Source organism: Xyrauchen texanus, chromosome 3 (assembly GCF_025860055.1).
Source record: "Xyrauchen texanus isolate HMW12.3.18 chromosome 3, RBS_HiC_50CHRs, whole genome shotgun sequence".
Taxonomy (NCBI): Eukaryota; Metazoa; Chordata; class Actinopteri; order Cypriniformes; family Catostomidae; genus Xyrauchen; species Xyrauchen texanus.
The window spans coordinates 7,096,266-7,117,705 of NC_068278.1; the positions used below are offsets into that span (position 1 = coordinate 7,096,266).

General features: G+C 38.4%; 1 protein-coding gene across 4 annotated transcripts in view; it reads right to left on the reverse strand.

The window, feature by feature from the left end:
* Positions 1 to 21,440, reverse strand: part of LOC127625194 (disks large homolog 4-like) — a 191,179-nt gene that overhangs the window by 66,290 nt on the left and 103,449 nt on the right. The window contains exon 1 of one of the 4 annotated variants that reach the window (XM_052100346.1): positions 1,606 to 1,934. The exons of the other annotated variants lie outside the window; for them this stretch is intronic. Coding sequence (XP_051956306.1) covers positions 1,606 to 1,695 — 90 coding nt within the window. The 5' untranslated portion in view covers positions 1,696 to 1,934. Of the gene's footprint in view, positions 1 to 1,605; positions 1,935 to 21,440 lie in introns of those variants that run through there. 4 annotated transcript variants of the gene reach the window in all.

The window sequence follows — 21,440 nt, forward strand, 5'->3', positions numbered from 1 at the left end:
TCTCTCTGACTGTGTGTTTCTTGTAGATAAATGAACGTTTCTCAAAAACAATCAGACAGAAATGACACCCACAATTTATGATACCAACCAATGAGCAGAGAAAACACATCCACACACCCACTCACACACTCCAGGGCAGGAACACAAGAGATCTGTTCTTGGCAGATATTATTATAATTTTCTCTCTTTTTTCTTCACTGAGAGAGTACTATAAGTTTTTCTTTAATAAGGCAGTCTCTTTCTCTCCTCTGTAAAAAATATGAACTTGGACATTTCTGCCTGGAATTGCTTTTTCCCAATCATTAGAAGTAATAAAGATTTTATAGTAACTTTCATTAATAATAACATTAACAAACATTATTATATTAAATAATAATTAACAGATCTGAAGTTAATATGCATAAATCTTAAATTAATCAGTATAAATGTGATGATTTACAACTTTTTTATTATATTAGTATTTCACATAAAAAATGTAAAAAAACATTCTGCTAATTAATTGTTTTATACCGTAATTATTATGCATGCAGATTTTATAACCTCATATTAGAGATTAAGATATTTGTACTTTTAAAAATGTATTTGTCACTCTGCAGAGCCATTTAAAACAGAACGAATGAAATGAAAATAAAAACTGCAGAAACACATAATGCATGTGACAAGTTTAATATGCATTCATACTTTGAAATGTCATGAAGCTTTGATTTAAATATTTTAGAAATTAAATGAACTACTGATCTGTTAAACATGATAATGTTCATGTTTAATAGTTTAATACAGTTTCATTTAGTTTAATAGTAATGATGAATTGATAATAAAAGTAATCTTAAACTATTTCCCAATCCAAAATGTGATACTACATCCACAAAAGTGCTACCAGGTGCCCCATTAATATATTTTATTTAATCATCCCAGTTTCATTAATCACCTCATCTATTATTTAAGGTGCTGGGCCATTAATCTGAAGCACCATTTCACACGAACAGTCACCCTAATTTTAACTTTCCACATTTTGCAACTTCTGACGCACTAAGCGCCTTTGAGCACTGTCTGTCTGTTATGAAGACCAATCTGTAGGCACAGTGGCACTCTTCTATATTAATATTAGGTAGCCTTTTATTCACATTATATATGCATATCATATATTTTTATATTAGATATTCTATTTATACTAAAAGGCATCCTATTGGAATTTTAATCATCATTTGGAACCAGTTCTTAAGGATCCTAATGATAATTGTCTTAAAGGATTCCAGCACAGTGTGAAATAAACACTAAATCTTTTAGAACACCTTGTTTCCAACAGGACCATTCATATTCCATATGGAATAAAATGCCCCTGTATGACACCAATAGGAATTTAAAGACAATCCAGTCCAGTAGCAAGACATCATTCCAATACAATACAAGATAAAGATGACAAAATATCCAATAGGAATCAGATAAGGAAGACAGTTCTGTAGAACTTCAGTATGATCTTAATAATGATCCCCATTAGGATGTGTTCCACATTATAGACATTCCAAAAGGAATCATTCCGTTTCTTTAAGGATTTTGACTAGGGATGAACAGCCAGCAAAACCAGAAAAACGTGTCAATTCCTACCATGATGCAGTGGCGTTGTTTTTTAGCTTTCCGGACGTTGTTGATGAAACGCCGGCCCATTTTCTTAGCGTACCACACGGACACAAACATCCTGCCCGAGCGCTGAACACCGACGAGCGTTCAGACTGACAGCACCGAGCGCACGAGAGGAGGAGGAGAGACACGCGCGCGCTTTAAATGTGCTTGTAATTAAAAAACATCGGACAGTTGAACTGGTTTTACCTCAACACGCAGGTCTTTAAAAAACGCGACGCCAGACAGAACGCATATAGACCAACCATTACAGCGAAGACGGAAATGCTGTATATTAGTGAAATTGTGTTAGCAAGCTGCCCGCTCGCACTCCCTCGAAAAACAAGAGGGGAGATGGAGAGTTCATGGAAACACGCAAACCACACACACACACAGAGAGAGAGAGAGAGAGAGAGAGAGAGAGAGAGAGAGAGAGAGAGAGAGAGAGAGAGAGAGATGTTATCACTGCACAGAAAAATAGCACATTATACCATGATATTGAAGTACCATGTAAATAAATGAATACCATGGTATGTGAATATTGGGGATGACTTTTGGGGTAGTGCTGTTTTATTGATTTAGAGATAAATATGATATATCACGTTTTTGGACATGTCCTTGATATGTCGGTGGTATTATCTTAAGTATCTTGGAGTATCATGGAAATACCATGGTACATGAATATGGTAATCATTAGCCGCTTTTCCACTTTCGGGCCAGTGCGAGCCTGGGCTATCAACTGGCCAGCTGGGGCCAATAGCCTCAGACCTTCAGGACCAAAATCGATCTGCATTCCCACCATCAGGCTAATAGTCTCGCAGCATTGCCCTAAAACCCGCCCTCAATACACTGGTGCCAACGTCACACACCCTACCCATTTCATAGATAAGGTATAATGTAATCTATGTAGAATATTGAGTTTATATCGTTTGTAAACTTTAGCTAGCTATCAAGATAAGTTAGCATTGACAACACACCGACGGTATGTCCATTGTGTGTTTTAACGAATTTAACGAATTTTGTACTGTACCCGCAAATTTCTTTATATTTCCCGAACCTGTACCTGTAACCTGGCAAAACGCCGCCTTTGACATCAACCCTGCTTCAATCCTCCAAGGGTAATTGGCGGGCCAAAGGCCATTGGCCCCGAGAAAGCTCCGGAAGTGACACAGGGAATGCAACTGGCCTTGACATGCACTAACTCACCTCATTAGTGGACTCGATAGTGGAAATGCGGCTATTCAGTACTGGTAAAAATCTAAGTAACATGCTTTACCATTTCATACCACCAGTCATGTATTTCAAGTTTCCTTGTGCAGAACGTGTATGGGACATCAAGACGGTTTAGAGGGAATGTTTGCTGAGGGTGTAAGTCTACATCCATATTTTATTGGGGCTAAAACTCACTGCATTTCAGAATATTATAAGTTAATTTATAACCTGGCATTGGCCTCATTCACTATCCTTGAAAACACACAGCATTCCAAGAGAACATTGAATTATCCTGCCCAGCCTGGCAATGCACAATAGGATACTCATTTGGGAAATAAGGCCTATGATAATGACCTGTCTTTAACGCCATTCCCTTATACATTAATATTGCACAAAGTGTGGAAGGTTATGCTGAAAACGATGCATGAATATTAGCAGAACACGTCACAATTCATGCATCATGTTTTCAGTGCTGGCTATTAAAGGAATCTGTAGGAATCTGGAATATGTACTTAAATTACAAAAATTAAGTCTGAAACTTCATTTTGTGCTTACTACTGTACAATTACATTTAAAATTATTGTAATCAGATTACAGTTTCTTTTGTGTGGATTAAGTGATTAATCAGGCGATGGTTGTAAATTGTACATGATTGATTTCCCTAAATGTTTATTTTTAAATCAGCCTACTGCTGATATACATTTGGTAAATCGTTGAGTGTTTTTAGAAGAGAGGGGGATGGGAGGGGGAGGGATGTGAAATTGCACACACAGATCTGATACTTGCCAGGTGGCTATAATTACACTGAAAACGGAGCAGTCTCACTCAGCATTTGATCACTGGATTTATAAAAATCCTTACACTTTTAAGAAAGCACAGGGCAAAAACGAATTATGCAATGTGAACTCTGCCTTCCAAAATGTAATTATTATTTTAATCATCACTCTGTGTGTCACATAACCATGTGTAACTACAGTGGCGTGCGCAGACCATAGCAGAGGCTGAAGGATAAAAAAGGGCACTGATGTTTTTTTTTTTACTGAGTAGTACTTACGTATAAATACTTATTTATTTGCTTTAACAGGTTTTAAGCATTTTCGTGCATTATTCTTTTATTTATTTATTATATTGTATTGTATACATATCCTAATTTTAACCTATACTGTTACCATATAATAACCTATTCTGTTATCATATAATAACCTATTCTGTTATCTTTCTCATAAAAAGTACAAAGTACAATGTTTTTTAGACATGGTCTCTGGTAATGCCCATGATAGTTTTGTAAATACCTTGAAGTGCCATATATATACATATATATCCACTCACTGAGCACTTATTTCACACACTTATTTTTATGTTCGACGTGTTGTGCATTCTTAAATGCTATTCTTTTTATTTAAAGGCACCTCCGCCTAATTTTCTTTAATACTTCCATAATTTAGCAGGAAATCTCACACTGACACATTATTGCTGTTATTGTGATATTATTGAGAGATCTAAATTTGTTTTATTTAATCATTTTATGTACATTATTACAATTTTCCCCCTTTTTCTGCATGACCAGAAAGCCACCTTTAGGACATTTGTGAACAAAACGGGTGCCCTGCTGCCCTATTTCTGTGCACACAATTGTGTCACACAAGTCCCAAAGGGGTTAGCCCCTATTGTATCCTTTAGTATTATTATTATTATTATTATTCTGGCAGGGAGTCTATGGCAGCCCTATTAACCGTACGTATGAAAATGATGAAATTTGGCGCACTGATAGGGGTGGGCATGAATAGCCCCTATACTAAATTTGGGGTATCTAGTTCATACTCTATAGTGCCACCACCATTTCAAAAATGCACATTCTTTTGCGTGTATCTTTTGATCAGTTTGTCCTAGAGACCCAATTATTTTTTGTCTGATTACTTTCCTGCTGATGATTCACATTTAAACTCTGCCCATTACAGTGACCGTCATCTTGGATAATGACGTTTACAGTTTAAACTTTTCAAGTCCTTCAAACTTTGTCTGATTTTTCCTAAAGATGGCTCAAAATAATCTCCAGACCGAGCAGCACAGAACTGACCAGAAATAATTTTAATATGTGCTACCATTCAGAAATTATGCCAGCACAAAGTTAACAAGTTCGACTTTTTGAAAATTGATTTAAGGTTGTATCTCCGCAATGCTTTGTCCAATCAAAACTAAATTTGGTATGCTTTACCAGGACCATGATCCGAGGCAACATGCAAAGTTTGGTGACAGTGTTGCCTATGGGTCAAGAAATGTTGAAATTGTCTATTTTTGCTCATAACTTTTAAACCATTTGTCCTAAAATTAGAATTTAGTGTCACTGGATTCCTTGGGTCATGAGGATTTCAACTATATACATTTTCCAAGATCAGACATATAACTTCTCTGCTATTTTGAATTTTCTGTAAAAGTAATGGATGTTTAAAACGCTTTGAATGAAAATTAGAAGGGGTCTTCGACATCATGTCCTGAGGGTACTTAAGCAGTTTGGAGAGAGCGCCAAATATTGGTCAAAATGCTTATTCAATCTGAACAAAACTTTTAATGTATCATTGCTTCCTTATTCTAAGTCTTCTGAAACTGACAGAGATACATTTCTAAACTTACATTTTATAATATTATTTTTTTTTATTCAAAACCTGCTGCTCTCAGCTTGGAATGTCTCTTTGGCACTTTTGGACTGTGTCAGTTGAATGGCCCAGTAGTTAAACCTTTTGACCAGTGCTCCAATATGTTGAGTCCAGGAAAGTGTGGTTTTAAAATGTTTACTTCTGTTGATCTCTGAATCTTCATTTTGTGCTTACTACTGTACAATGCAGACTGTAATTTATTGTGTCATTCCAGCTTCAGTTAAAAAAAAATAAGCTTTAAATATTTTTTCAGAAATAGTTGTGTACTCTTAACCAAGAATGTCTCTTTGGCATTGTAACAAAGATTCAGATTGGGCAGATAAAGGAGGAAGCGGGAACCAGTTTCCACAGTTCACGAGAGTCTGTTTTATTCACAAATAACCAGCAATCACTGTACAGCTTCACTCAAAACAGAAGACGGCTTTTCAGCATCAGTCAAATAAACAGTGCACTTTTCAGCGTATCTCAAATAAACGGTTCACTTTTCAACTTCACGCAACACAAGATTCTCCACCAGGGAACAGACACAATGGTCTCTCTCCTCTCTCTGAACTGGTCGTATTTTTTTATCTCCACTCTCACTGTGAACATAGAGATGGTAATTAGTCATCTCTAAGACTTCTCTTATCACAAGACATTTCAAATATTAAGTGATTACAAATTAATCAGGCAACGGTGGTACGTTGTACATCATTTATTGATATCCCTAATTTATTTATTTTAAATCAGCCTACTATTTGGTAAATCGTTGAGTGTTTTTAGAAGAGAGGGGGATGGGAGGGGGAGGGATGTGAAATTGCACACACAGATCTGATACTTGCCAGGTGGCTATAATTACACTGAAAACGGAGCAGTCTCACTCAGCATTTGATCACTGGATTTATAAAAATCCTTACACTTTTAAGAAAGCACAGGGCAAAAACGAATTATGCAATGTGAACTCTGCCTTCCAAAACGTAATTATTATTTGAATCATCACTCTGTGTGTCACATAACCATGTGTAACTACAGTGGCGTGCGCAGACCATAGCAGAGGCGGAAGGATAAAAAAGGACACTGAGGTTTTTTTTCATCTGCTCACTACAATTGTACAGAGTGGTTATCTGAGTTACCGTAGTCTTTCTGTCAGCTCGAACCAGTCTGGCCATTCTCTGTTGACTTCTCTCATCAACAATGTTTTTGGCATCATTCTGAGTAAGCCTACTTCAGTGGCTCTGTACTTCGGAGAGAGCAGGGCATAAACATGATCACTTTCGTATTGGAATTAGCCCCAATCTGCAGTAGCGCATGCTGTTAAAGGCACATTCGCCTCATTTTCTTTAATACTTCCATAATTTACTAGGAAATCTCACACTGACACATCATTGCTGTTATTGTGATATTATTGAGAGATCTAAATTTGTTTTATTAAATCATTTTATTTTTATAATTATAATTTCCCCCCTTTTCTTCATGACCAGAGGGCCACCTTTAGGGCATTTGTGAACAAAGCAGGTGCCCCTGTTGCCCTCCTTCTGTGCACACCACTGTGTCACCATATCTTAGGAAGGGTTTTGTCCATTTGTGCATTAGCATGGTAAAGTTCGTTTTGTTCCGCAAATTGCTTTTGTACTTGGCTTCAAAAATGTACACGAATGAGCTTTTGCAATAACTTCTGAGACATTGATTCAAAAATATAACTATTCTGATCAGTTACCAAACATGGATGCCATTTGTACTGTAGTACCAAAATTGCTGGAGTAAGAACACAATTGTTAAACAAGCCCTGGATAACCTGTCCATAATTCTAGATACTCTGTCATAAGAAATGCAAGTTAATCTACTTTTAAACAGGTATGTTGATAGGGGATAAGTCCCAAAGGGATTAGCCCCTATTGTATCCTTTAGTATTATTATTATTATTATTATGGCTGGACGTCTATGGTGGCCCTATGAACCGTACATATGAAAATTATGCAGTTTGGAGAGAGCGCCAAATATTGGTCAAAATGCTTATTCAATCTGAACAAAACTTTTAATGTATCATTGCTTCCTTATTCTAAGTCTTCTGAAACTGGCAGAGATACATTTCAAAATTTGTTTGATATATTATTCTTTTTATTTAAAACCTACTCTCAGCTTGGAATGTCTCTTTGGCACTTTTGGACTGTGTCAGTTGAATGGCCCAGTGGTTAAACTTTTTGACCAGTGCTCCAATGCGTTGAGTCCAGGAAATATTGGTTTTAAAATGAGTCTTCATTTTGTGCTTACTACAATGCAGGCTGTACTTTATTGCGTAATTCCTGCTTCAATTTAAAAAAACTAAGCTGTAAGTATTTTCTCAGAAATAGTTGTGTACTCTTAACCAAGAATGTCTTTGGCATTATAACAAAGATTCAGATTGGGCAGATAAAGGAGGAAGCGGGAACCATTTTCCACAGTTCACAAGAGTCCATGTTATTCACAAATTACCAGCAATCATTGTACAGGTTCACTCAAAACACAAGCATCACTCAGCATCACTCAAATAAACAGTGCACTTTTCAGCGTCTTTCAAATAAACAGTCCGCTTTTCAACTTCAGGCAACACAAGATTCTCCACCAGGGAACAGACACAATGGTCTCTCTCCTCTCTCTGTGAACTGGCCATCTTTTTATCTCCACTGACTCTCACTGTGAACATAGAGATGCTATTAGTCACAATTCATATCAGGTGGATGTCCTTACCGCTTTTTCTCTCCCCAGATGGTCGCTCAACCACGCAGTCACCTACACATACCCCCTCCACCTGACTCAGGCCGGGGAAACTGTCCGGACAGCCCACTCCCTCCCCTTTTTGGAGAGGAAATCAGTGAAAGCCATCTGTGCTGGAGTGCCAGATACCAACGAGTGATCCGAGCTTTGGCATCCTTCATGCGGTGGAGCCATTGGAGCAGGGTGTGGTCCAAAAATAAGGGGAATGCTCGTCTCAACAAATAGTAGCAGAGAGCGAGGACTGCCCACTTGATGGACAAACACTCCTTCTCTATATTGCTGTACTTAGTCTCTCTCATAGAGCTTTTGACTAATGTACAGCACCGGGCGCTCCTTCCCTCCACCACTTGGGACAGAACAGGACCCAACCCCCTGTCCGATGCATCCGTTTGTAAATCAAAATGGAGAGAGAAATCAGGGGAATGCAGAAGCGGCCCGCCACAAAGTGCAGCTTTTAATTGAGTGAAGGCTTGTTGGCTTGTTGGTCTGGGGCTTCCTTTTTAGAGAGATCAGTCAACGGTGACTTCAGAAAAATTAGGCACAAACCTTCGATAGTAGCCGGCCAGCACCAGAAACCTTCTCACCTCCTTTTTGGTCTTGGGTCTAGGGCAGGTCGTGAGCGCTACGGTTTTATCAATTTGAGGTCACACCTTCCAGTGACCAAAGTGGAACCCCAGATACCGTATCTCCACCCGTCCAACTGCACAATTCTTTGGGTTTGCTGTCAGAACCACCCCCAGATGCTGCATATGCCTCTGCCAATCATTACTGCAAATAATGCACACTGCTTATTACATCCAAATAAGCACTGTGCGGTCTGAAGATTCTGTCCATAAGTCGCTGAAACATAGCAGGGACCCAGACAAACTGAACGGAAGGGTCACAAATTGGTGTAATCCAAATGGTGTGGAGAAGGCCATTTTTCACGGGACATCGGTGTATCTACCAATATCCCTTTATCAAATCCAGTGTCAAATAAAGCTAGCTGAGCCCACCAATTGAGCAGTTCGTCAATATGAGACATAGGATACACGTCAAATCTAGACACCGCATTGACCTTTCAATAATCCACACAGAACCGGACAGAGCCATCGCTCTTAGGGGACGCTCTCACCGTAGGATTATTCTATTACGCCCATATCGAGCATGGCCTTTAAATCTTCTCATACTACTTTTTTTGTGTTCAGATAAGGAGCAGGGACAACTACGTACCACTACCCTGGGGGTTGTCTCGATGTGGTGTTTTATGAGATTAGTGCAGCTGGAGAGAGGCGAGAACATGTCAGAGAAATGTTTTTGCAATCTGGCAACCTAGACTCACCTCAGGGCCAAGCTACTACCTCTCCAGAATTACCATCACCAAGGATACGGGGACCACCTCTCTCCATTGTTTTAGTAGTTTGAGGTGGTAAAAAGCCCCACCCCTATCTGTACATACTACCTCATAATCGACTTCCCCAACTCGCTGTGTGACCTCAAAGGCCCTTTGCCACTTTGCGAGTAATTTAGAGCTCGATGTGGACAGTATTACAAGTAATTTCCTTCATGACATCTAATACACCAGGGAGCTTACAGCCATATAATAATTAAAATGGGGGAAACCCCGTGGAGGCTTGCGGGACCTCTTGTACTGCAAATAACAGGGGTTCGAGCCACCTATCCCAAATCCAAGCACCTTCGTGCATGAACTTACGAATCATATTTTTTAAGGTCCTATTAAATAGTTCGACCATGCCGTCCATTTGTGGATGATACATGCTCGATTTAATACCTAATAATTCATAAAGCTCGCGTAAGTGTACAAGGCATAAATGTAGTGCCCTGGTCAGTGAGGATTTCTTTCAGAATCCCCACTTGGGAGATTATTCTGAACAGTGCCTCCGCAACTCTTCATGCTGAGATGTTGCGAAGAGTCACTTCCTCCGGGTATCGCATTGCATAGTCCACCAGAACCAACACAAAGTAATGCCTGTGTGCTGACTGTTCTAATGGCCCGACGAGGTCCATGCCAACTCTGTCAAAGGGAACCCTGATCAACGGAAGAGTGCGCAATAGTGCTTTTGGAGTGGGCGACTATACTAAGATGTATGGACCTATACTAGAAACAATCATTCATCTTCAACACAGCATAGTTTCTCATTACTGAAACAATCATACAAATGTTCGGTAATAATTAAGTGTATTGACTAAAACAAAAACACTTATAACCGGGGCACCCAATCAATACAAGTGAGCAAAGAATATTGCTTCATCATACAGAGTAGTTGTTAAAATGTATAATTAAATCCATTGTCTTAATTTCAGCATCAGTTGCGGTAATGAAAATTGCATAGTGTTGTAAAAAGACCATACAGACACAGTTAAAAAAAAATTATTGAAAAAAAAGTGAGGTGACAATTATTTAGGTATTTGCGTCTCATAGCAGAATAAGTCTTCACAAATATTTTTTGAAAAGACAAAATACAAATATTGTTGCGATAAAAAGAAATGGCTTAATGGACATCAGTTTTTTTTTGTTTTGCCCAGATAGTGATGTTTGAAAAGTCAAAATATTTGTAATTTATTTATTATTGGGTCTTGGGTACAAAATTATTTGAAACGTTTTATAAAATTGTTATTGTTTTTACTACATTTAATAGTCCTAATTTTGAAGTATTTTTCTATAAATTCTCCTTCCTGTTCAGTAGGTGGCAATATGCACAAAGGCCAAAACCAAAATAATGTGAAAGTGGAGAGTAAAAAAGGACCTAAATATGATCTGTTTCTCACCCACACCTATTATATCGCTTCTGAAGATATGGATTTAACCACTGGAGTCATATGGATTACTTTTATGCTGCCTTAATGTGCTTTTTGGACCTTGAGAGTTCTGGCCACCATTCACTTGCATTGTATGGACCTATAGAGCTAAGGTATGTTTCTATAAAACTTTGTTTTCTATAAAACTAAGTCTTACACATCTGGGATAGCATGAGGGTGAGTAAATGATGAGATCATTTTAATTTGGGTGAACTATCCCTTTAGCCAATCAAGTTAGAGTGGTGTAGCTTACAAATGATGTTCCAACTGCCTTTTTATTGGGCATAATCATTGTAAATTCCATTCCAAATGAACTACTTTAACCTAAAGATATGAGCTGGATTTAATTGGATATGTAAACACAAATGCATCGCAATGCTTCACACAGCACTCTTTTCCAATGCGTGCACATATGCATTACGTAAGAAACTCCAAGTTGACAGATTCACCTATATGAGAAATCACATGGTCTCTCCTTTTCTCTCCCTCCCCCTTTCATTCTTTCTGTCTTCATTTCATCTCTACCACCCACTTCATCTCTACCACCCACTTCATCTCTCTATCTCTGTATTGCGTTGGATCCCCCAGACCATTTGTCTCAGCAAAAGTCTGTTCAGTAATTACCTCAGAGCTGCAGGGACAACTTTAAACATTCATTAGTGAGCAAGAACCTCTGAATGGAGATTCAAGCCTTATACATATACACACACTAACAGAAAGAGGTTAAAAAAGGAGAGGGAATGCTGAGTGTAGTGCCTAAAGGAGAGCACTGTAGCAAAAGCAGGGTTCGAATTATGATTTCATCTTTGTGGGGGTCTCTTAAAAAAAAAAAGTAGCCTATAAGCAGGCGTGGTGTGTGTGATAAATAATTGCTTGACACTGCCCTTGATTCTTTTGATTTCAATGTTTATTAATACAGGAGTAGAGAAACGAGTAGACTGTCCTCTGATGATGTTTTTTGTTTTTTTGAAATAAACCCGAATTTTGCCAAAGTTGTACCTGATGTTGGTAGCAGTCTTTTTATTTTTGGTGGCATGGTTGCTGGTTCTGAACTTTACACTATTTCTAAAATATTCTAACTGATCCCCCAGCGTGAGTTATTCTAGGTGACCATTATTTAGAACCTGTCACTTTAATGTTTCCATGGTGACGCATCATTGCTTGTCACGTTACACAGCGCAACCACAACACAGCGCTGAATGAATGATGATCTGCTTTTATGTCATTTTTCCTTTTTATACAAAATATTCACAAATGTATTAGCTATAACATGAAACACTGTTATTCCGATTGTCAAATATGTGCAAGTGGATGTGTTTTGTTGTTTAAACGCCTTTATAACGATCGCGTTAAGTTAGTTGAGCTGTATGTGCGATGGGCGGCGCAATGTTATTTTACAACACGTCAATTCCTCAACTTCTCACGCAATACATGAAAGTAAGTGGCCGGTGAACTGGGAGAAGAATAGAGTAAAATGTAAAGCTACTTACACAATGTGTATCTGATATGAAAACGTGTCTTATTGTAACGTAACGTTAATGGAAAGGATTATTATTGCCGCTTCCCTAGACATCAGTGTGTATTTTACAAACTCAAAATATTTTTTGCTAGTACTTATGTGTATTTAAATGTCTGAAACCTAAAATAAACATTATGTGGTTGAAAACACAGAACAGTTGATCTGTCTATGGTTGTGATACATGACAGCAGCACTGAGCGCGTCTGTCTCTGGCTCAGCGCCAGCCAAAGCGCGAAAGCACGTTGAATTTAGCAGTTGATCACGTGATGCACTGACCGTTCTAATCACACCGGTGTTGATCGATCATACGTGCAAAAGGGTTAACATAAACATTGAAGGAATATATTGAAGGAAAAAATGCTTTATTTGTAATTTAAAATAATGGTGCTGATGATTTTTAGAGACCCCCACAGGTGTATGATTTTACTGCTTTCATGGGAGCTCATCCTCTCTCTATGGGAGCTCAGCTCCCACTGGCTCCCACGTAATTCGAACCATGAGCAAAAGGTAATCAAATCACTTCCAAACAAACATACAAACACACACACACAGTCACACACATAAACAGAATGAGTGGTGTTTGGCTGTGCGTACGACAAACTGTGCATTAAAATCGTTTTAAAAATGTATTTGTCTTTTACAAAATGCATAATGCTAGAGTGTGGTTGCCAGGGGCATTACTATGCAATTGCTGAAGTGTTCTGAGAGGTATTTACTACATTGCTGTGTGTTTCTGTCACCAGTCCTACTTGACACACTGAGTGGGATTCAAACCGGCAAACCCCGGCATGGGAGTCGGACATGCTAGCAAGGAGGCTATAAAAGCTAAGGCCGTCTGTGATGTTACGGCCCTGTTGCTAGTGTGTCTCTTAAGGCCAGGAAAGTGAGGTTTACACGCTGCACAGCTATCATGTACCAGCTGGCTACCATTACGTTTGCAAGCGTTTTCTGGGTTGTTGCTAGAGTTTTTCTTGATAGTTACTAGGGTGTTTTTAGTGGTTGCTAGGTGGTAGCTTACTGACACCAAGTCTCTATGATATTCAAGTTCATAAATATGGCTTGGGTTCCTATTTCAATGTAAGTCTATAGGAATTTTTCACCTGTTTTATTGTCCACCTAGTGAAAATCCTACATCCAATTGCTGACAAAAAGTAATATCAAATCAAATCAAATCATATCCCTTTATTGCCACTCAACCATATATAAAAGTGCAACAGTGGGTGAAAGTCTTGGGTGTGGTTCCAAGCAACATAGCAGTATGACAATTACAATAACATCTGATTTACACATAACACAATATACAATATACACCTAATAATATACAATATACAGAATACACAAAATAAAAAGACTGTACACAATAAAAATACACTTATTGTAAATAAGCTCACATAAATATGAAGTGTTGTGTTGACATTGATCTATAATAGTACACCTATCCTTTTAATTTCAGGTATCATTCAAGAATCATTTGATATCACATGAGTTTTGCATATAAATTGTATTCTCGGGATTAGGGGTTTGTTAGGGATTGTGCTTTTTCACTATCTTCGACCTCCGGATACAACTGTCTAACGAACTTTCAATTTGCTCGCAATGGATTGTATATGTTGCAAGAGACAAGGCACTCGCAAATCGCAATGTTGGAGCACAGAGTCCCTTGATACATATAGAAAGATTTTAAAAAAATTAAATGAGGCTCTGAAGAAAGTTAGTAAATTTGTTGGTTTTGTGAGTTTGCCAAACCTCAGAATGACATTACTATGTGTGATATTGTTGTGAAAATGAATGAATTCAATTGAATTCATGATAAATATTTACTCAGTATTTAGGGGCCAAGCACCAAAGTTGCTGTGGCACCTATTGTATCCATTAATATTATTATTATTATTCCTCCCCAATGGGGGTCTATGGCAGCCCATAGAACCGTACATAGCTGCCCTGCATGTGGAGATCACGACCCACACTGGAATGTCGCGGTAGAGCCTGTCCCTCCAGCCGAGTTGAAGAAGGTGTTCTAAAGCCCCTACTTCATCATACCGTGTGCAAATGCATGCAGCTGCGGGCTCCTGGACAGGCCCGTGACTGCATTGGCATTTCAACTGCCTCGACTTGCTGGCAGTATTGCTCACCCTGTGGAGGCTTCAGCCGTTGATCCAGGGCAAGCATGTGTTGGTCCAGACAGACACCATGGCAACGGTAGTGTACATTAGCTGCCAAGGTGTCTTGCGCTCACGTCTCATGTCGCAACTCGCCCGCCGCCGCCTCCACCTCTGGAGTCAGCATCGACTCAAAACGTTACGAGCCACTCACATCCTGGGCAACCTCGACAGCTCGGCAGATGCGCTATCGCGACAGGTCATGCTCAGGGGAGAGTGGAGTCTCCAACCCCAGGTTGTCCAGCTGGTTTGGATTCGATTCGGTCAAGATTCGGTTTCATATTTCTGCTAACTAGATTCTGTGTCTATAACGTAGCCTGTAATTTAACTATCTATCACTGAGATTATTGGGCTGCTGTGAGAGATTAATGCAATGTTGTCAATAGGGCAATAAAATTATCTAGATGTTTATCGGAAAATAGAGAGATGTCCTCGATCAAACTATTGAGTAGTTTTCTGTATTTAGCCTGTCTTTTACATCTAGAACAGGCTAAATACTGCTGCGTGTTGTTTGATTGACAGTTTGATTGACAGCTAATGTTTGAGCTTTATTGCAGTTACGTGCCTAAATGGTCAAATACACTTTATAATTCTGCAAATGCCCGTCTTGATGAGGATTTAATGTAAACGCAGTCGTTTATGTCTAAAGTGAATTTAAACAAAAAGCGTATTTGCATCAAAATGTCTGACTTGAAGTGTACATGTATGTGAATTGAGCACTGTCTAGTAGGCTATGTCATATACAGGCTATTAATCAAACAACATTAACAAGGAAATGAGAAATCCACTCACTTCTTTTGGCCAAATAACTTTAGTAGCTTTAGAAGTATTAATGTAATAGAATAAAACAGTGACATTTTTAATAATAATATTTTTTGAAAATATTGTTAGTTTTTTAATAATACTGACCCCTGATGTAGAGTGTTAATTTGTATAATAAATTACAAGGAAAGTAGAGATGATAAAATAATTTATAATTATGCTTTTATAAAGATAGAAAAGTATCAACATTTGCAGAGCAATAATTCAACAGAACATTCCACAAACTTCAGAAAAATCATGCATTAGAATGAGAACACAATTATTTCTTGGCTTAAAAGATACCAGAACTAAATCATTGTGGAACATTGTATCTCAAAAAGGAGGACAATGTGGCCCCCCCATGTGCTACTTAAAGAAAGAAGACATGGATTAAACTTCTGAAGACATGGATTAAACCACTGGAGGTACATGGATTAGACTAATTTTGTGATGATTATTGTGATTTGTGGAGCTTCAATATTTTAGCACCGATTCACTTTCATTGTATGGACCAAAAGAGCTGAGATATTCTTCTAAAAATTTTAATTTGTGTTCTGCAGAAGAAATAAAGTCATACACATCCAGGATGGCATGAGGGTGAGTAAATGCTGAGAGAATAAAAATTTTGGGGTGAATTATTCCTTTTTAAGCATGATGTAGCCCCTGAAACAAACAACTTTTCCCATGCCTGCTCTACCTCCTCTATTGTGCAGGACATGTCGTGCCAAGTGATCCTGCTTATTTAGCATTTTTTTTCCATTCCTTGCATTGTTTGAACATGTTTTATGCACAACAATAACGCTCTGTCGGCATTAAGGTATATTTAGGCCCAACACATAAACTGATTTTGATGTAATTGTTTCATACATTACGATTTAAAATGGAGATCAGTTTAATGAAAATACATTTTTAATCATTTCCTTTCTGTTATCATGTCTCCCTTTTATTTTTTGGAATCAGATTCATGTATTGTTTATCATAGTTAAGTGATGTATTTTAAAAGTTGGCATACAATGTTAATTTTAATGGGGCATAGGCTGTGCAACTCGGTACTCAATACTCACTACTCATGAGTACTTTTAAATGAGCTACTCTTTTACTCTTACTTGAGTAGTTTTTAGGACAGCTACTTTTACTCTACTCACACACATTTATTTTGCTCATGCACAAATTCAATTACAAAAGCCTTTTGCGATATATTTGCAACATAAATGGTCAGACATTCATAACCATCAATCTACTGAAGTAGCAGGCATTTTTAATAATGTTTAGGACATAAGCTGCTGATTTTTGTCATAGTTTTGAATGAATATATCATATCCGTTCGTGTAGTTGCATTCGGTCTAGTCGTACAAGTTCAAATATTTCAAAGCTCACATTCAAAGCTCAAATTAGATCTGCAGATGGCCCCCATGCGTCTCTCCAATGGAAATGAATGACTTCCGGTCTATCATCTGTTGTTTGTTGGCAATAGTAATAGTGATGCTTGCCTGTGAAGCAAACACCATTCATTATTATCTACAGCATCACTAACCACCCAAGACACCCTAGCAACTGCATAGCAACACATAAAAAACTAGTTTTACTCATATGTTCTTCAGAAAATGTAAAAGTGTAGTTAATTAAATGTAGCACATTAATTATGTTCCCTTAAACATGCACATTGACAATTACATAACAGCAATTTGTGAATAATTTCATGTGCTGATTTGTTTTTTTTTTTTTTTACAGCACAGCATTGTTTAAATTTTAAATAAACTTTTTTTGATTAATTTGCTTTAAAAACGTAATGATCAGCATTTGTACAGTCATGAAACCATGAAGACAAAAATGTACTACAGTACTCTCTCTCACTCTCTCTCTCTCTCTCTCTGCAGTACGTCCTGAAGCATTGGTGATGCCCATGCAAGCATTATGGAAAGCAGTGTCCTTTCAGTGCCCCCCACTGGCACACAGATGGGCATGCTGGCATACACATATACACTGATGCCCAGACGCAAGCGTTTAACCACCTGGGCACTCCATTTGTGACTTGTAGAGGAACAGGCTTTATCAAAGCCAGTTTTAATGGCAGTTTTTTCTAGTTTTAAACCACAGTTCAATGTGCAATCGTTTAAAGGGATAGTTCACCCAAAAATGTTAATTCTCTCATTATTACTTACCTTCATGCAAATGAAGATTTTTTGAAAAATATTTCAGCTCTGTATGTCCATACAATGCAAGTGAATAGTGACCAGACATTTCAAGCTCCAAAAATCACATTAAGGCAGCATAAAAGTAATCCAAAAGACAGTAATCCATGTCTTCAATCCTTACTTCCCATAGGTGTGGGTGAGAAACAGATCACCGTCTGTGCTTTTTGGAGATTTAAAGTGCTGATCACCATTCACTTGCATTGTATTGACCTACAGATATGAGATATTTTTCCAAAAATGTTGTGCTGCAGAAAAAATAAAGACTTACACATTTGGGCATGAAAGTAAGAAAATAAGTAAAAAGTCTGATTGAATGAGCCATGTTTGGGTAGCGTGTAGGAGATGTGCTGTAGACGTGTTTGCGGTATGCTCCTAAAGGAGACATTTTTATTGGCAAATAAACCACTTTTTCTTTACTAATTTCACCATATAAGCTCCTTTATTATTGTTTCTAACTTTGCTGATAACCCTAAGACAGTAAGTTAATGGTGAGGACAGTCAAGTCAACCAATTAAGCAATCACACGGGCCATGGCCGCGGCCAGCTCAACTGATCCATGTGATAATAGCAATAAACTCGCTGTGGATGTTTAAACGGACTCTAAAATCATTTAAAGGACACAGTCTGTACAACGGAAGCAACAGTGATTGGTTTGCAGGCTGATGTTGCCTCTGTAAAAGAGGAGCTGACAACGACAGTTGCAACTTTGCAACAATCTCTAAACTCTGACAGGCTGACAGCAGTCAAGGTCTCCACGACGAAGACAGACGATGCCCTGACCCAGCTGGAAGGCACAGTGGCACCACTTCAAGCTAAGATAGAAGAACTGCAGTCAAAATGAAACGACTTGGAAAAACAGGCCAATGAGGAACAACCTGAGGCTGGTGGGCATAAAAGAAGGTAAAAAGGGAAACAATACAAATGAGTTCATCTCCACACTTCTTCGGGATATTTTTAAGCCTTGAAGAGGTACCTCTACTGGATTGAGCTCATCAGACATTGCAGCCTAAACCCAAACCTGGTCAAACACCCAAGGTATTAATCATCAGGGTCTATTTTGTCCATATCTGGCAGCAAATCCTTTGACATGCCTGTGAGAAAGATACTGTACAAGAGAAGTTTTCCCAGGCTCTCGGTTTGGCTTTCGGTATCTCTTGATGTTTTGAGTTTCGTTACGCAGTGGAACTGAGCAACGTTTAACGGATCCCCAAACAGCGATGGACTTCACTAAGCCTACAAGTTATGTGACTGAATAGGCACAACAGATGGTGTTAAGCTAGACTGATTTTTTTTACTCTGATGGCCTACTTAATATACACTCACCAACCCCACTTTATTAGGTACACTTTTACACCTACATATTCATGCAATTATCAAATCACCCAATCAAGTGCCAGCAGTACAATGCATAAAGTCATGTGTATATACTGGTCAGGAGCTTCAGTTAATGTTCACATCAACCATCAGAATAGGAAAAAATTTGATCTCAGTGATTTGGACCATGGCATGATTGTTGGTGCCAGATGGGCTGGTTTGAGTATTTCTGTAACTGCTGATCTGCAGGGATTTTTACACACAACAGTCTCTAGAGTTTACTCAGAATGGTGGCAAAAACTAAAAACATCAAGTGAGTGGCAGTTTTGTAGACGGAAACAACTTTTTGATAACATAGAATTGTTAGACTGTTTTGAGCTTACAGAAAGTCTACAAGAACTCAAATAACCCCTCTGTACAATTGTAGTGAGCAGAATAGCATCTCAGAATGCACACTCGTTGAACCTTGAAGTGGATGGGCTGCATCAGTATAAGACCACATCGGTTTCCACTTCAGTCAGCCAAAAACCGAAAGCTGAGGATTCAGTGGGCACAGGCTCACCAAAACTTGACAGTTAAAGTCTGTAAAAACAGGTCTGATGAATCTCGATTTTTGCTGAGGTATACAGATGGTAGGCCCAATTCTTTCTGTTCTTGGTTGACAGAAGTGGAACCTGACGTGGTCTTCTGCAGTATTTGTAGCCCATCCTTTTCTCTCCAGACTGATCTATTTTTTAGTGTTAAAGGAATAGTTCACCCTAAAATCAAAATTCTCTCATCATTTACTCATGAAACAAATTTAGATTTTTATATGAATTTCTCAGCTCTCTAGGTCCTCACAATGCAAGTGAACGGCACCCATTTACTTGCATTGTGTGGATGAACATTCTTATAAAAACCTTAATTTGTGTTCAGCAAAAGAAAGAAAGTCATACATATCTGGGATGGCATGAGGGTGAGTAAATGAGAGAATAACATTTTTTGGGTGAACTATTCCTTTAATACCAACTCCTTTTGGGAATTTTATAAGGCCTGAATAAGGCATCAAATTATATCCCAGTCTTTTATTTTATATCCAGTATTTTAGACCTTGATAGACAGATTCTGAGTGCCCCCTCACATGATCTGTTCAAAAGCGTCTTAACCCCTATTGTTTACTGTTTCCACTGAGCCTATGGCACTTGTGTTATGTCAAATAACTAAACTAACTGGTATCTTACAAGAGGAGCAAGAACACATGGTGTCTTTATATGCAGATTATCTCCTTTTGTATCTGTCTAACCCCTTTGTTTCTTTTCTCAGTGCCCTTCAAATTATAGAGACCTTTGGCAAGCTGACTGGCTACAAAATTAATTAACAGAAAGTGAGTTATGCCCCATTAGTGGCAGAAAAAGTATGTGAACCCTTTGGAATTAGCTGATTTGATTAATTCATTGGTCATAAAATGTGATCTCATCTTCGTCAAAGTATAGACAAACACAATGTGCATTAAGCTAACAGCACACAAACAACTATAATCATTCATGTCTTTATTGAACACATCCCATTAAACATTAACAGTGCTGTGAAACATATAAGCAAAATTTAGGATTTAATAATGTGTCAATCCTCCTTTCGCATCAATAACCTCAACCAAGCATTTCTGGTAGCTGCGGATTAGACCTGTACAACATTCAGAAGGAAGTTTGGATGGTTCTTCCTACGGAACTGCTTCAGCTCAGCCATAATTTTAGGATGTCTTGTGTGAACGACTCTTTTGATGTCATTCCACAGTATCTGTATTGGGTAAAGGTCTAGGCTCTGAATGGGCCACTCCAAAAGGTGGATTTTCTTTTTTGAAAGTCATACTGTAGTGGATTTAAATCAATGTTTAGGGTCATTGTCCTGCTCCATCCCCCAACCTCTACTGAGCTTCAGCTGGCGCACAGCCACCCTGACATTACTATATATCTTGATAAACTTGGAAATACATTTTTCTCTTGATGATGGCATGTGGTCCAGGCCCGGAAGCAGCAAAGCAGCCCAAAATCATGATGCTCCCTACACCACACTTCACCATTGGGATGTTTCCATGCCCTTTTTATGCCATACATAGTGCTGCGTGTTCTTCACAAAAATTCAACCTTAGTTTTATCAGTCCACAAAAATATATATCAGTAGCATTGTGGAGTGTAAAGGTGGTCTTTGGCAAACTTCAGGTGCCCAGCAATGTTTTTGTTGGACAGCAGCAGCGTTCTTTGTGGTGACCTGCCATGGACACCATGCCTGTTTAATGATTTCTGTATCGTAGACTTATGAACAGAGATGTTTACCAGTTCCAATGATTCCTTCAAGTCTTTAGCGGTCACTCTAGGGTCACTTTTTTTTTTTACCACATTCAGCATTCTGTGGTGTGGTCTTTGAGTTAACTTGGCTGGACGACCACTTCTAGGGAGAG